At 39.4% G+C, this 17,140-nt stretch overlaps 1 protein-coding gene across 8 annotated transcripts in view; it reads right to left on the reverse strand.

The window, feature by feature from the left end:
* The window catches only part of PIK3C3 (phosphatidylinositol 3-kinase, catalytic subunit type 3), an 81,079-nt gene extending 66,650 nt beyond the window's left edge, over positions 1–14,429 (reverse strand). For 6 of the 8 annotated variants that reach the window (XM_010566085.1, XM_010566082.1, XM_010566081.1 and 3 more), the window contains exons 1-6: positions 14,310–14,429; positions 12,421–12,609; positions 11,764–11,907; positions 9,381–9,510; positions 3,282–3,368; positions 1,056–1,151 (exon numbers count right to left, since the gene is read on the reverse strand). In XM_010566085.1, the coding sequence (XP_010564387.1) occupies positions 1,056–1,151; positions 3,282–3,368; positions 9,381–9,510; positions 11,764–11,907; positions 12,421–12,609; positions 14,310–14,377 (714 nt within the window). In that variant the 5' untranslated portion in view covers positions 14,378–14,429. Of the gene's footprint in view, positions 1–1,055; positions 1,152–3,281; positions 3,369–9,380; positions 9,511–11,763; positions 11,908–12,420; positions 12,610–13,743; positions 13,995–14,309 lie in introns of those variants that run through there. The other 2 variants (XM_010566084.1, XM_010566083.1) reach the window with 2 other exon arrangements.
* Between the last annotated feature and the right edge of the window lie 2,711 nt (positions 14,430–17,140).

The following is a 17,140-nucleotide window of genomic DNA, read 5'->3' on the forward strand; positions in this document are numbered from 1 at the left end:
GTGGAATCCTGCTTTTTGCAATTTATTACTGTATTTTTCACTACCTTCCTCAAGAATCTTAAGTTAGATCACACTTCTTCTGTCCAGATCAACTGGTAGTGTTGTCACATACATAGAAATACTTGTAATCCATTTTCCATTGTATTAACATTTTGCATACTGAGCTAGATTTATTTTTTTTTAAGCTCTCAGAATAGATGTTCCTTAAAGTTAATGCCTCTGATCTCAACAGGACTCCAGTCTCTTTTTGTACCTTCTCTTTCCCATAAAGCTGTATTATTCAGTAACTTCCTGACTTCTTATGAATCTAAACATGCTGAAAATTTTAAGAGGCAATTAATGACAAATTTTTTTTGAAACCAGATTAGAGATACACTGCTTTTTCTATTTCAGTAGGTCTTTCCACAATACAGAGGTCCATAAAAGTACTGATAATGCCTTCCAGTGCCACACTGATGTCTGTTAAACTCACTGTTAATCCTTTTTTCCATTAGGTTTGAACTCATACAAAACACTGAAGGCACTGCTTTGGAGATCTGTTTTGTAAAGAGGAAGAAAAGATGCAAGACATTCCAATCCAGAAGTCTTTCACTTAAATGACTTCCCAAGCATTTTCAGCATGGAAGACTGAACTTTTACATTTGTTCATTTTAGATAAAATGTTCACCAGCAGAGCTCCTGTGCAAAGTTTTAACAACTTTGTAAGAGTTAAGTTACCAATCAATACAGGTACATTTCTTTCTGATATAAGACATAATTTTACAGACAGCTACTCTGAAAGTACTACTGGAGGACTGAAGGAATCACAAATCAAAAAGTTTTTAATCACTCACACTTATTAAATTCTGTAATCTTGAACTGTATTACACAAATGATTGACTTCTGCAATCTTGTTGCATCTGTACTACTTGATTTGTACGTACATAAACAGTTGCCACTGACAGCTGTCTGCCACTATCCTGCAGCAGAATATTTCACCTCAGCAGAAAACCCCATCCATTTTAGATGCATATGTTGCTTTTTAAAGAAGACCATAAAGCCTGCAAGGCACATACCTTTTCGTAGTAAACTATTCCATATTCTTTATCATCACACTTGACGCAACGGAATTCAATCATCAGGTACATAAAATTAGAACTTCGTTTTTCCCTCTGAGAAGAGAACCACCACAGATGTGCATCATACATTAAAGTGCATCAATCTTCAGCATTCTCACTACAGCAATTACCTTACTTCCTTTGTGCTGTAACTGATTAATTAGATTATCAGTTGTTGTAGCAATTATTCAGTTAATCATTTCATGGCACTACTTGAAGCCATATCACCTTCTTCCTGATATTCTTACTTGCTCACATTCCTACTTCATGATAAACACCCACATTTAACAGATAAAAATCACATTGTTTTCAGTGACTTGCAACTGTGGGCTGAAGGTCTGAAAAACGGCAGTGAAGAATAACCAGATGACAACCGCGGTTTTTGTTTGTTTGTTTGTTTTTTTTTTAAAATCATTACACACAATTATGCATGTCAGAGTCAAAAACCAGAAGACACTTTTTTAAATAACAACATGAAAGAGAGATATTAAACATGGACTATGAGATTAGATTTGCAGTTCATTCACTTTTGGAGGAAGATTTGCTCACGTATGCATTTCTGAAATGCTTTACCTAGAAAAAGTGCTTAGAATTTTAAAATCTACGTGGGAAACAAGAAAGAAGTTACACATAGCCACCACCAGGAACATAGATTTAATAAAAAATAAGCATCACCTTTAATCATGAGCAACTCAAGTTCATTTTATGCATTAATAGTGGACTACCTTCCCAGCACAGGCAAAGTGGTTCTGAACTTAATTGCACAGCTCTAGGAATCAGGAATTTTTAGTTTTCTGTATTTTTACAGAAAGGGAAGGCGGGGAAAAAAAAAGGGGTGGGATAAGCTGAGTTCTTAAAAAACAAATTCATAAGGGTTTATAAAAGCACAAATTTAACTTCAAAAAGAATATGATTCCCAGAGGTCTAATTATAAATAAGACAACAAAAATCTCAGAGCGCAAAGCAGAAAATAACAGAGTTCTGTTGTGCAAGATGAGTATAATCAGTTCACAGTTTGGAGGCGATTTTGCTCAATGAGGGTTAACACCTCATTCAGATATTTAACTACTGGATTTTTTTTTTTTTTAAATATTCATTCAAATCTTCCAAGAGTTTTTCCTCAGCACCCAAAATCAAAACCAATAAAGCTGGACAGGTCTCAAAACCAAGGAACAGACTGTATGTCCAAAAAGCTTCCCATCACAATCTAAATCCTAGAGTTAAACTAGTCATACCTAACAGCATTTGTTCAAAGCTATTCCAAATTATTAATAAGTCCTGTCTTTCATGATCAAGTTCAATTAAAGCTGAAAACTTGTAACACAGCTGTTTATTCTGGTGGATGAAAAGCTGGACATGAGCTGGCAATGTGCACTCACAGCCCAGAAAACCAACCGTATCCTGGGCTCCATTAACAGAAGCATGGCCAGCAGGTCGAGGGAGGTGATTCTGCCCCTCTACTCCGCTCTGGTGAGACCCCACCTGCAGTACCGCATCCAGCTCTGGGGTCCTCAGCACAGGAAAAGACATAGACCTGTTGGAGAGGGTCCAGAGGAGGGCCAGAAACATCATCAGAGGGATGGAACACCTCTCCTATGAGGACAGGCTGAGAGAGTTGGAGTTGTTCAGCCTGGAGAAGAGAAGGCTCTGGGGAGACCTGATTGTGGCCTTTCAGCACTTAAAGGGGGCTCATAAGATGGGGACAGACATTTTAGTAGGACCTGTAGCGATAGGACAAGGGGTAATGGTTTTAAACAGAGGGTATATTCAGAGTAGATAAAAGGAAGAAATTTTTCACAATGAGGGTGGTGAAACACTGGAACAGGTTTGCCCAGAGAGGTGGTAGACACCCCATCCCTGGAAACATTCAAGGTCAGCTTGGATGGGGCTCTGAGCAACCTCATCTAGTTGAAGATGTCCCTGCTCATTGCATGGGGGCTGGATTAGATGGCCTTTAAAGGTCCCTTCCAACAAAAACTATTCTGTGATTCTATGAGTCTCATTACTGCCAAAGTAAAATCAACTTTGGAAGCTTACAAGAATTTTTTTTCCTTTTATCATATACACTGACAGCTGAAGAAAAATAGGACAAGTACTTCAACTTAGTCCCCTAACCAAGCAAAGGTTCTGATTTAGCAAGATCCAAAAAAATATAAGTTACTACCGTGATGTATGATGACCTACCTCATTGATCATTTCTATTTCTCTAAATGTCAGTCTGTCCAGCCAGTCCACTTTTACCATGTGACCTTGCCGATGAGACTTGGTGAGCTGCACAAAAAACCACAATGATAACATTTAAATTGTTCACAGCAAGAATAGTATCAAAGTTATAATTTAACAGAGACACTAACATGAAATCAGGGGAAAAAATAAAGGAACTGGAAAAAAATGCTTGTACAGTACACACACAGTAGATGCTTGTAAACAGCTAAGCCATGCCATAAAAGTAATTCTACTATCTAAAACCGCAATCAAGGCAAAGACCAAAACCATGTTCCAAGCACATCACCTTTGCATTTTTAACACATTAAAAACAGGAACTTTTTTTTTTAAGCAAAGTCACGTAACAAATATATTTCATTTTTTGAGTTACTAAGTTTCATATAGTAAAACTTACCAAGCCAAAGAAAAAGAAGATATTTCAAAAACTATCCAAATTGAGTATTTCTGCCCTTGTTAACCTTACCTAAACAAGTTTTCAGGCCAGGACTTACACACCGCAAAAGGTCAGCTGAATACTTACAGCAAATCATAGAGAGCTTGTTCTCCCTTTCTTTTTAGTCACCTGAAAAGTAGTTAAAAGTTTTACTCCTACATCTACATGTTGCTGTACTAATAGCAAGGAAGTTGTTTAAAAGACTACCTAACATTAGAAGAGTGGAAGGGCAGATAAGCAAGATATGAGCCATACTACCTGTAGTTTCAGATGCACTGACACACAATAGTTTATGAAAAATTCAGCAGACCACCACACAAATATGAACAAAAAATCGTCTTTCTGGCTCCCAAGAAATCACAAGTGTTCCTTAAAAAAATAGTAATTCTTGTAGCATGCAAGAAGAGATGCAAAGGAACTAGAAGACATCAAGTTTTTTCATGTTTCAAAGAAATCACTGTCTAGAAAATGGCCAGTGAAGAGACCCTCAAAATTATTCCTATTAAGGGAAGGGTTACAACTAATACTCCACCAGCTTTGTTCTGTGGTCACCCTGCCAACCCATGAGCATTTAAATTTGAACAGGCCACACAGTCACACCAATTGCCATTTCTTGCCCAGCTGACAGCTAGGGGACAGGCAATATACAAGGAGAACTAGGAGAGCATATGAATGGAAGGTATTGTATGCAGGAGAACACAGCAGCCTGCTTCTTCCATACAGAACTGGAGATGAGGTTACTACAAAAAAAAGATCAGGTTACTACAAAAAAAAAAAGACACAGAAGACTTAAGACTTGCAATATACTGGGAGTTGTCTAGGTTACATAGCTTGTCAGATACCTGCACGAGACTTTCAGTAGCTCACCACAAGAGACAGGAAAAAAAAAAAAAAAATCACTCTGAAGAAAAAAAGGTTAAGAGTTTGCACCAGTAATACTGTTTCATTATTCTCACTCAAATCCCCAGTAAACTGATGTGTTAGCAGTATGGGCACAAGTATTATTGCACACCAAGGATGACCTGGGCTAAATACATACCCCATCATGATATACTCTGGAAGGAGCATCAACTTCACATCCAGGTACAGATCCTGACTGACCTGGAGAGTTCATACATGACAAACTCTCAAGAAGCCAAGCTTCAGAAATTATGCAGAATCACATAGCTTTTTACATCTCTTAGAAGTAATGCTGAGATAACAGGCAAATAATCGTATAGTCTCCAAAAGACTATAAACAGCCATTAAAGCCATTAATGAAATGAAATTTCAGTGTTCTGCAGTCTCCCTGCAGGTGTTATTGTATCAGTGGAACTGATCTGTGAAAGATCAGCTGGTAAGCATTTAAACCTTGTCTTTTAACAACTTGATCAACTGTCCTTTCATATCCAACAACAGCAAACCATCTTGCTTGTTCACTTTCCACAAAGTGACTTCTTGCTGTTTAAGACAAGGTCATTGGGGGTTCTTTTTCTCTTATTCACCTCCCCAGAGTTTAATTTGGTGTTATGGTCTAACAGGTTTGGATACTGGTTCCCACTTCTAAGCAGGAAAAAACCCTCCCAATTAATTTAGTTTTCTTGGAAACAGTTTATGTCAGTAAGAGTTGGAATACACTACAGCCCACACCACGGCCTCTGCACCCTCTCAAGATCTGAATTAAATTTTAAGGCAATTACTTATGAAAGCAAGCATGATGTTTAGCTCTGAATGCCAATGGTTGCTCATTTCTCAGATATGTTATCTAATTCAGCTTTTCTGATTCTTGGTTCCTACTAAGTCTACTAGTGATGAGATTTAAATTTTTCCACTGAATATTAATCCTCAACTATAGTTAGTGGCTCCACCAAAGTAAAGGACTAATTAAAAGCAGTCACAATTTTAAAAGCAGTCAAAAAGCTATTCTGCTGGGAGGAAAATCCTGCCTTTTTTAAAAACCAAATTTATTTCCAGATTTGCTAGGAACTGGCCATTTCAAGAAGCACTGAAGAGTAAATCAGCCATGAGAATCTGATGCCCTTTGTCCTGAACTCATTCCATGAAACACAAAACCACAATCCCATAATGACTATGATATTGCTCGCTTAAAGCAGCTGATTCACCTAACATTTCTTTAAGCTCTAGACCACAGTATAGCTTGACAGAAGTAATAAGATTTTGATGCAAACTTTGGAAAACCACTACAACTTCTAAGAATTAATTAACTCCATTCAGTATATAGTAAGGATTTTTTTTCATTTGTTTTGTCTCCAGTAAACTCTGGGACAGCTAATCTTCAGATTAGCTTCAATAAACTTCAGAAACTTAACAGTACAAAAGGAAAAGGAAGGGAGGGGGGAGGCGGCACAGTATAATCCTTACTAACATTTCAGGATGCTGAGTATAACCAGTCTTTCAGTTCTTTCAACTTATCAGCAGGATTGTTAACAGGAGCACAATATAGTAATAACTTTTTGCTATCTTACGTTATATTCTGCAGCCAGTTCATCAAACTTTATCTCAGCATTATTACAGAGACAAAATGCGCCAGGACTGTACTAACAGGATAATACAAGACTTGGCCTTTGCCTCCTATGTGACTTTATAATATATTTCAAAGGTAGAGAACCAGCAACACACAGATCAGCTATAACCCAAAATGCTGTTCCAGGCAGGCTGGATATGATCACTTAAACACATTCACAAATGTCCTACCTAGTTCACAGAAAAGGTCTTCTCACTCTCAGCAATGAAGAAATTCCTTACCCTTACATGTCCACCATTTTAGCCACTTATAAATTACTCCCTGCTTTTTTTTTTTTTTTAATCTAACAAAAGTATTTTTTCTTACTCAAGGTGGCCTTCTTATTTCCACTACCTTGAACCAATGCATCAAAATTGTCCAACTACCACATATTCACATCCAGCATTGATACACAGATTTAGGAGAGCACTTAATCAAAGCTTTGGCAAAAAAAAGTTATAGATATCTTGGTCACAAATTCTTAGTTTATTTTGTTGTTCACTGCACTAGAGAATAAAAAAAGTCATTCTGTAGTTTTAGAGGAAAATCATTAATCTCTTAAACCTGCAAACCTCCCTTGTAGAGAGGAAAAAAGTCATAATACAGCAACTAGTTAGGCCTGCATACAAGACCCAGAAGATCTGTAGGCATATATATATACACACACACATGAAGAACCGTTCTCTTGGATTAATATTTAAAGCTTAAAATAAGAGAGAAGCTCGTGCGTTCCCTTCAGGGAAAGAAGCATTCATCATCTGCTACTAAATAAGAGGCATCCTTTTAGATACTATCTCACCATTGTTATTATCTAATTTCATTCAGCCAGCAGCAGGTGTGAGGGAAATGAATGAATCAAAAAGAACTTAAGAATACTTTTTGTTTAAGTAGAATAAATTAACACAACACTCATGGGAGAAACATCTTAATGTCATTAATATTTGAGCATGCTAAGGTATTCCACGCTCTTCCCATTAATATTCCTTAGTACAGGAAGAATCTGCATTCACAATGACCCTGAGGATGCAAAGCCATGGCTTTTTCATCAGTAGCAATTTTACAATCAACATCCATGTGTTTTGTAAGACCACAACCATATGGCACTTCAACATGAAATGAGAGACTTGCCATAGTATCAATTATTTAAGGTAAAAGGATGCAACTCCTCCAGCAGCCAGTCATTGATTTTATACAAATTCCCTATAATAATAAATACCACACAAACTCAGAAGCATGTCAAGAAAATAAAAAGTTATCCTTTAGATGGAGAAAAGGTCCTTCAACAAGCTCTTCTCAAAAGTTACTTATTATCTGGCGGACTCTAGTTTGGCCTCTGGTATGAGACATCAATCAATAGCATGACACTTATAAATGGTAAGTCTGTGCAATAAACAGAAAAAAACCCTAAGAATAACAAAGTCCACACAAAGTCATCTTGCATTTAATTAGTCCTGCTCCTCTTACCAGTATTTAAATATACCTGCACATACAGTAGCATCAGGAGACATTCAGCAACTGAGGAGTAAGTCATAGAAAAACTGAAGCTGACTGTGCTCAAACAATGGCTATTTAGGAATGATACATCACAAGAACCTCATCTGCTGTGTAAACAGCTGTGCAAATGAAAGCTCTCATAGACACGCTATCCAGAAACCCTATTCACTTTGCTAGCATTGCTGGTAAAATGTTTTTATAAATGAACACAACAAAGCAGCAGTGAAAACACTCTCATCTTTCAGAAATTAGTATCTCCGAAAACAGCTTTCAGGAGAGAAGAATGACGGCAGCTATGTTATTAGCATTTCATTAGCCATTAACTAGGACTCTCAACTGGGATGCGAAAGGAGAATTCCCTCCTCTTCCTCAGAGGCTTTGAGCCCTCATCTCCCATATGCCAAAAGAACGGTCTAGAACAGACCCAGGTATTTTAAGACTGAAATACTCTACATTATTTGTATTTCTTGAGCTAGGGAGCATAAGGGAGTGAAGGGAAGAGGAGAGAAAACACTGGTAGGGCATGGTCATATTTGCATAACAGAACTAACGTGAAAGGGAAGGCTTAGACTCTAAAAATCCTTTCTCAGAGACCCACTGCCTACATCATGTAACCGTTTGATGAACTATAAACAAGCCTTGATATTTAGGGTCTGTCTGCAGAGCTTCCTTAGGCTAAATGCGATTTATTCTACTATGATCAAGAAATGGGGCACCACCACTGGCAAAAGCTTTAAAGAGTTTTCCATTATAAATTCAAGGTGAACTAGACTAATAAAAGAGATACCCTAAATGAAAGTTAGTTTATTGCTGTGATAAATCTCTAGATGAGAAAATGAACGTATTTAGGGCACTGGACCTATCTTTCACTGGGAGTTGCATAAAGGTGAGGATGAAAATTAGGAGACCAAGATTAAGAAGAAAGCACACTGGGTAAATGAGCTGAACAATTTGGCAAACTTGGGGTAAGCTCACCTGAAGAATGAGAAAGATCTGCTAGTAAAACAGTTCAAGAATGAATATTTACTGATCAATTCCAGAAGTAGTTTTGATGCCAAAAAAACACTCTGCCATCAAGCTGGGAGAAGAAAATACTAATATATACACATATTCATGAGCTTAAATGAATGAAACTTAGTTTAATTTTTGCAGTTCTACTCAAATTCTTTCTAATGTAGAGGTATGTCATACACATCTGAACACTACATCAGACAGCCTTAAATCTAAAGGATGGCTACTGAAAGAAACTAGGCTGTCCTCACAAGTTACTGTCAGGAGCTGCTCTTACTGAACCTGATGGAATTTTGGCTTCAAGCATCTTCAAGGCATCTTCGTATTTTCATTCTTTACAAAGAATTAGGATGTTAAGTTGTTACAACAGAATGCTATGTATATTAAAAGGTATTTGTATGTCCCCTTTTAATAAATACTTCACAAGCAAATGAGTATGATCTATTTTACTCATTTGTATAAATCCTGTGAAATATCTAACCAATCAAAGGAAGACAGCTTTCACATGAGAAACCAACACAAGACACCTGTTTTCATTAAAGCCTGTCTTAATTTCACTCCAGTGAAAGTGCAAACTTTTCACATACATCTTAAAGCTTACTTGCTATTCCATTACCTTTGCCAAGCGGCTCATTTGATCTTCAGAGACTGTGCTGCTGGTTCTCCCAGGAGTTTTGGTGGGCTCCGAGCCATCAGCTTCTACATTGGGCCAGACTTTCAAATCATGCATACCTTGACGAAACATACTGTAGGGAAAAATGCAGAATCACTTCAGTACATTCAAAATAATACAGCTGTTAGGAATCAAAGTGCAGCAGCAGCTGCAAGAAAATGAAGTAGCTTCCTTGGCCAAACCCGCAATCATGCACTGTCATGCATAATTTAACTGAACTGCAAAGTGTCTTGCACCTTGTGCCCTCTACAGCCTTCATATTTATTGGCATGTGGAGTTTAGAAGAAAATGAGTACCTCTGAGATAACTTATTTGGCAAGTGGAAGAAAAATGGGTAATTCCCAAAGTCAGTGGGGTGGTACAAACGCAAACTGAGGACAGAGCTTGACCTTCATAGTTTTATTTGTAATGAAGCAGAAAGTATTCCTCTTGACTTGCAAATTATAATACTGACTTTAGGTCTGCCAGTCTGAAAAAAAATTCAACTAAAAAACTACCTAAGTTTCATTTGAAGGTCAACTGATATAAAGCAGCCTTCTGAGCTGCCAAAAAAACCCAAAAACCCCACCCACCACCAAAAAAAAAACCCCACACAACCCTCAACACACCATTTTCTCCATCTATGCTTGAAATTGAATTAGTAATTGAAACTATGCAGTGAACAGAACTTTGCAGGGTAACTGACCACATCTTTTTTCTGCAAAACCCTGCTTCCCTTGCATATTTGTGCTGATCCACCTATAAAAAATGCTCCAAGAAATCAAGTGCATTACTTTTGCCAATAAGAGCCGATCACTTAACTCTAACAACTTCAGATAAATATAACTGGAAGGAACACTTCAAAAAGTCAACCACTGAAAGTGAGAAAAACCAACTAGAAGGACCAGACCACCTGTCCTTGAATTTACACATCAATTTCTGGAATACTACTGTAAGGATTTGCATTTACAAGCAAATACAAAATTCCACAATTATTTGTTTCTTTCTGTCTGTCTACTTCCCCCAGGCCCCACATGCTGGAAATAAAAGTAAATTTAATTTATAAATATTGTATCTTTTTCCAGGAGCTATGCTCTAATGCTTTAAAAACTACCAGCAGTCTTTGGGACAGAGCCCAATTGAACCAGTTCAATTTTCTGCCCTAAGACAATGTCAATCTTTTTGTCAAAGCAGTATCTTCAGTGACAGATACCACCTCTCTCTACAGTCATTTTTCTGCATTCAAGCATCACTAGAACAGCTTTCCTAATGTTAACCTAAACTTTTCCTGCACTTCAGTTTAGCCTTATTACTTCTTATCCACTGACAAGACAAAAAAGGCTCTTTCTCCCCATTTTCCAGCACTACCTACATACTAGAAAAGTGTTCTTACAGTCTTTTCTTCAGCCTCACTAGTCTTCACTCCTGCTCCATCACACCTATTTGGTAGATGTTCAATGATATGGACTCCCTTAGACTCCCAGTAGTCAGCAACTTGCTTAAAGTCAGTTATATAGAACTGAACATATCCCAGACAAGTGGGCAAGTATAGAGGATACAACATTTTCCCTGATGCGCATACTTGTAAATTGTTCATATATTCAATGTTGTTCACACATTTCACAAGAGCATCACCATGCTGAATCATGAAAAACTTAAGATTCACTCCAAAACACAAATCTTTTCCTCTGTTTTCTTGGGCAGCTGCTCTATTCTGTATTTGACTACAATCAATTGCAAAAAGTACCAGCGCCTCATACTTTTCCTTAAACTGCATCCTACTTTTTTTCAGTCCCCTTTGCACTTAGTCAAGATCTTTTTGATGCATTGTTCACCTTCAGCACACCTGTAATCCTTCCCATCTTAGTGTTATCATCCACAAATTTACTAAACTCACCCTCTATTGGATCACAGATTATTAATTTTGAAAACTCCTGATTTACTGAGTTACACTTTATTCCTCCTAAATAATATTGTATTATTAACAGCCCAATTGCAAGCCAATTAAATCAATTACGTTAAGTAATCAGTACTGGCATCCATGTATTACAAAAGTATAAATGATTTCAGCATTTGCTACCTTAAAATCCAAGATTACAGTTTTTTTTTTTTTAAAAGCATAAATTTTGGTGTTATACAAGAGAAGACTTTTTTTTACAACACTGTAGCATGTATGAAGTTACAGTCAGGAGGAAATAGAGTAAATCATCCATGTATCTGATTTTGCAAACATGGAACTGTTAACTTTGTTTAAAAAAATAAATTAAAAAACCCTTTCATAACCACTGCTACCTTACTATTCACAAGTAAGCTTCAAATCTGTATCATAGAAGAAAAAGCAGTATACCCATATTTCCCAAAGAGCGAGACTGTTGTTCCTCCCACAGGAACTGCTTTACCAGGTCCATATACATCCCAGATGGTCAGAGCCACTTGTGCATTGCGAGGCAAGTCCGGATACTTCACAGGCAGTTTCAGCCACTCATTCCAGCTGCAGAGAAACACTTTTTATTAGTCATAAAGCTTTAGAATTCAAGTTACTCTGTATTAGTTTATACAACCCAGATTCTCCTTAGAATATGACTTTCTAAGAGCAGATGGACTATTTTCCTGTGGGCTTTAACCATTCAAATACTTGTCTTGAGCATGATTAAAAGTCTAGAGACCAAGGAGAAATACTCTGGCTTGAGACTAAGTACCAAAGATCAGTCTGTCCAGTAAATAGTATGAAAACATGCTAGTCGAGGCCCCAGAAGTTAAGTAGTGAGCCATGCCCAAACACGCAAGTAACAATTTTATCACTTACCCATTACACAAAAAGGTTGGTTTTGTGCTGTCAGGGTAACACTTAATAACCATACAGAGACTTGAAGAAACAGAAGTTATTTGAGGAATACAATAGAAAACAAATTCTTCTGACAGAAATAAAAAACATACATATTTATTTATATAACTTGATGCCCCAGTAACTAAAAGGAATACGAAATAAAAGCCAGTCACTTACTTCCACCTAGTGCTAAAAGCCTTGTAGGAAGTTCTAACTGGTAGAGCAAGAGGCTTCCCTTCTGCAAACACCTGACAAGTTACATACAAGTCAGAGCAAGTTTCTTGATAGAGTCCTGAGAACTTCAGCATCGGATCTTCTAAGAGAGCTTTGTAACTCTTCTGTTCTCTCTTCCCTTCCAGACTTCCTCTGCAGGGGAGGGGGGGATAAACAAACCAGAATTTATTTCATCCACAATAAAAATCCTGTTCTATTTCCATAGCTTATATTTAGATTACCCAGTACTGAGGCTATCCTCACTTTGCATTACTAGTCGGTAGTGAAATCCAAATATCAGAGCGGAACTCAGGATGTGAAATGGTGAACAAATACAGAATTTATTTCTATGCTGATTTGGAGCGGGGGGGGGGAGCAGAGAAGGGAAGAATTACTTGTTTTGTCTTTTCAATGGAGATAACTTCTTCTAGTACAACCTGCGGATTCTCAGACAGGATCAAATGAGGTACCTTAAGCAGGGCAACAATGAGATAACATATGATGCTATTAAAAAAAAAACAAACCAAACACCAGATCACATGTGCTCAAATACTATTTGGAAAAAAAAGAACCAACACAAGAAAAGCCTTATTTTTAAACTGTATGAAATGTGAAACATATGACTGGCTTTGGATGCCAGCTGTCTCTCAAATCAACAACAAATCAAAGCTCAACTAAGCAGACTGTTCAAATCAAACTTGATTGAAGCCCTGCAACAATTTGCAGAGTGCTGGCATTATGAGTAAATTGATGGATTTTCTCAGGCCTCAGCTATATCACGATGAAAACAATCATGCATATTAAATATCTGACTGTGGATGTACATGTGAAAACAAAAAAGACACTGTGGTGGTGATGGGAAAACATTTACAATCAATCTTCTAGGATAAAAAAATAATCTATCAGTACCACAAGAACACTTCAGATTAGATGAACAAGTTTCTTGCAAGAAACTAGCATAGCACATTCCAGGACGACATACACTCTGATGCACACACACACACGCAAAAAATACACATGCATCTGACTTCAGGTATCACCTTCCATTCAGAAGTTAAACAACCCCCGAATAAGCTTCCCCAAGTTAGTTTTCAAAAAAAGTGCAACGTAGCAACATCAGGTATACATTTTAGAGCCAGCCACGTCTCTCCTATGCAAATGTAAACATCCCATTGCTGTGATGCAGAAAAATCCCAAACTTCAAAATTAACCAGCAAATACATCAGCGCGTAATAACACCAGCTTCAAGAAGAGTGCTTACACATACCCAGTTAGGAACATACTTACATGTTGCAGCACCTGGATCTGTCTACAACAAAGAAGCCGACTAAGAGCAACTTGCTCTCAAAGGAGCACGTAAACAAGTAGGAAAGAGTGTCCCCAGTTCACCTCCTTCCCCTAACACTGAGGGGTGAGCTGTGACACCAGCAGGTGAAATGTTATCAGAGACATCACCGCTGAACTGAAAACCAATCTTTGCCTTGAAGCACGGTCCTGCACTGCGGGACCACGAACCTTTCTGAGGTGTTTAGGGCAAAGCTTACACCCATGGCCCTGCTGCCGCCGCTGTCCCTTGCCCGTCCCCTCCCCACAGCACCGCTCGGCGGCGGGGCTGAGGGGACGCCGACACGGCCGCGCTGCCTCCGCCCGGCCCGGAGCCCTGAGGGAAACAGGCGGCGGCATCCAGGGGCTCCCGGTGCCGGCGAGGGGAGACAGAACCAGCACCGCCCCGTAACCGGACTCCCGCGGGGAAGCCAGGCTTCGGGACCCAGCGCAGCTCCGGTGAGCGGGCGGCCCAGCCTCCCCCAAACCGGCAGGGGCCGGGCCGCTTCCCACACAGCCCCCCCACTCACATCTTCAGCTGCACGTTGATGTCCAGGTCGCAGCTATAAACATAACAAAGCTTCTCGGTCTCGCCCATGGCTGCCGCCGGTCCCCGCCCGCCGCCTCAGCGGCGCCCGAGCCCTCCACCACAACAGCCCGCGGGCATGAGCGCCGCGCCGCCTGGGCCCTGCGCGCCGCCCCGCTCTGAGCATGCGCCGCCGCCATCTTGCTGAAGGGAGGAAGGAGCCGGGACGCCGCCGCCTCCCGCGGTAACGGCCCTTTACCAAGATGGCCGCCGGCCTAAGTCAGCCGAGTGGGCGGCCCCAGGAGGGTTGCGCCCGCGTCCCCCTCACCACCATGGCTGCTGCCGGCTGTACGGCACGCAAGATGGCCGCTGCTCCAGCTGGGTGCGAGATGGCTGCCTGCCCCACTTGAGGGCGGCGAGGGCTGGGATGCGCGGCAGCAGCCTCCAGGGTGATGTGTCTGAAGGTTTCAAGGCTCTGACTCTTGCTCGGTTTTCCAGCAGTTTACCTAGATCTCACGCTATCTTCTCAGGCTGCGATTCTTCACGCTGCAGACAAATCCCTCATCTCCAAAACCTTTCTGTGCCCTGGAAGGCAGGTGCTACTTCTGTGAGGCTTACAGACTGTACACCTTACATTTTTCCAGGGGTAGTCACACGCTGGGTAATTTTAGAATTAATGATTCTTGCTTTATGTTACTGACAGCTCTGAAGAAGGCCCAGTAGAAATGACAGTTGTCTTCGACCACCATGCAGCGAACACTGTGCAGGATGTGGACATTACAGGCTGATCGCTGAATTCATCATGGTGATTTTATCATAAGTCTCACCATGCTTACTTTGGGAGTATTTTTTGCTCATTTGTTATTTTTTTCCTGAAGTCTCAGCTGTCAGCAGCACTGGTTGATCAGTGGTCATCACCTAACAGAAACCAAAATTGTAAAATCTAAGTACAGAACGACTCTACATCTGACACAGGCAACCAAAAATCACCCACAACTTACATATTGTAAATAATAACATGATTTTAAACAATCCTTAGTGTTTCAAGGGTTATTAAGGATTGCAGCCACTTTTAAGTGGCAAAAATATACACGTCATTACTATCCTACACTTATTCTGCCTATGTAGGCAAAGCAGCTGGGGCTGCCTAAAGAGGAGGTTCGTGGTTTATGATCCACCACAGCCGCTGAACTTCTCAGCACTGCTGAACAAAAGTATAAAAAGTGCTGTTTTGATGTAGCTCGCTGTATATACTGCAGCGCTAGTCCTGAGGAAGCATCAAGACAGAGGTCCTCTCTCCCAGCATGTGCTGCTCATATTATAAAAAGATAATTGTCTTTTGGAACCAGCACGTTCTCCTCCATTTTCACAGCAAGACCTGTTAACGGGTGGATGTGGAAGTACATGTCGTCAGCTAGTCCTCTTCTCTTGCAAGTCAGCAGCAATGGGGGAAGAGGCCGAAGCAGGGGAGGAACTCTTCTTTAAGGAAAGAAGGACTATTTCACCCCAACACTATTTTTTTCCCCTCAGATGCTGTGACCAGGAGGTCTTTTTTTCCTTTTGCTCCAAAACAACTAGGAAATTAGAGAAGGCCGTGACCCAGAACCTTATGTCACTAAAATGAAGCCTTTGCTTTCAAGCACTGCCAAGCTGGCATGTGTCATGAGTGCAAAATGTAATTTAAACATAATTAAATTAAGAAATTCCTTTGCACAGATGATGTTAAAATAACTTAAAAAAAAAAAAAAAAAGGTGCCCAGCTTTTTCTATCTTAATTTGTCACTTTTTGATCACATTTACAGTTTCTACAGCTTTGGCAGCTGCCATTCATTTATTGCCTGTCTCATAATTTTTGATGGCTTCTGTTTGTTTGTTAGTTTGGTTCCAGCCCAGCTTTTTACATAAAATCTCTGCTTTCCATAACAGAGATAAACAAACGTATTGCTCTTCTTGGCTATGGAGAAAAACTAAAACATAAAACTGTAAAAATTTAAAAGATAAATAAATGTCACAATTTTAAAGCTAAGCAATGTAAATCTCAGCAAGTACATTCATATGTGTGTACCTGTTTTGGTATTATTTTGTCTCAGGAAAAATGGGATCCTTTTTCAATTAATGGAATTAGTAGTATAAGTTAAGTAATCTCAACATGGATTTCACCATTACAGAGACGTTTTTTGGTCATTATTCAATTTTTGTTTATTTATCAGAAAAAAAAAGCTAAGGGAAAAAATTACAGAAGACCTCTGAAGTTGGCATTATAAAAAGTTTTTGAAGTGGTGTATTTCCCAACTTTCTCAGATTGCAGTGTGTCTAACTAACTAAATAAATTAGGTCTGTGGGAGGCAAAAGAGGATAAAAATGTTTAGGAAGACATTTTTGACAATGAAGTTGTAAAAAGATGCAATTTCAATCAAAAATGTCACTTCATACTACTTTCTCATATTAATAACCTTACATTTATAAGTTCTGAAATACTGCCATAGAGGCAGATAGAAAGAGTATTTTTCACCGTGAAGGACCCTAAAGTACTTTGAAAATGCAGTGATGAACGTACCATCCATGTCTGGGAATGACTGCCCACGCTACTGACACAGATCTTGCCAGAGGTGACAGATGTCTAAGCGGGCGCAGTGTCTGTACGACATGCCACACTGCTACAACCAACCGAGGTAGCGCACTAAAGCTAAGCAGGGCCATTTGGTACGGAGCAGATGCAGAGCTAGATAAGGGCATTATCCCGTTTATTCTCTGCTGCCACTTCTGTGGATCCTTCAGGGCACTCGCCGTTCATGGCAACATCTATACTGCTAAAAACAGCCACTGTAGGCTGTT

The sequence above is a fragment of the Haliaeetus leucocephalus genome, unplaced genomic scaffold, assembly GCF_000737465.1.
Source record: "Haliaeetus leucocephalus isolate CR32 unplaced genomic scaffold, Haliaeetus_leucocephalus-4.0 Scaffold204, whole genome shotgun sequence".
Lineage (NCBI taxonomy): Eukaryota > Metazoa > Chordata > Aves > Accipitriformes > Accipitridae > Haliaeetus > Haliaeetus leucocephalus.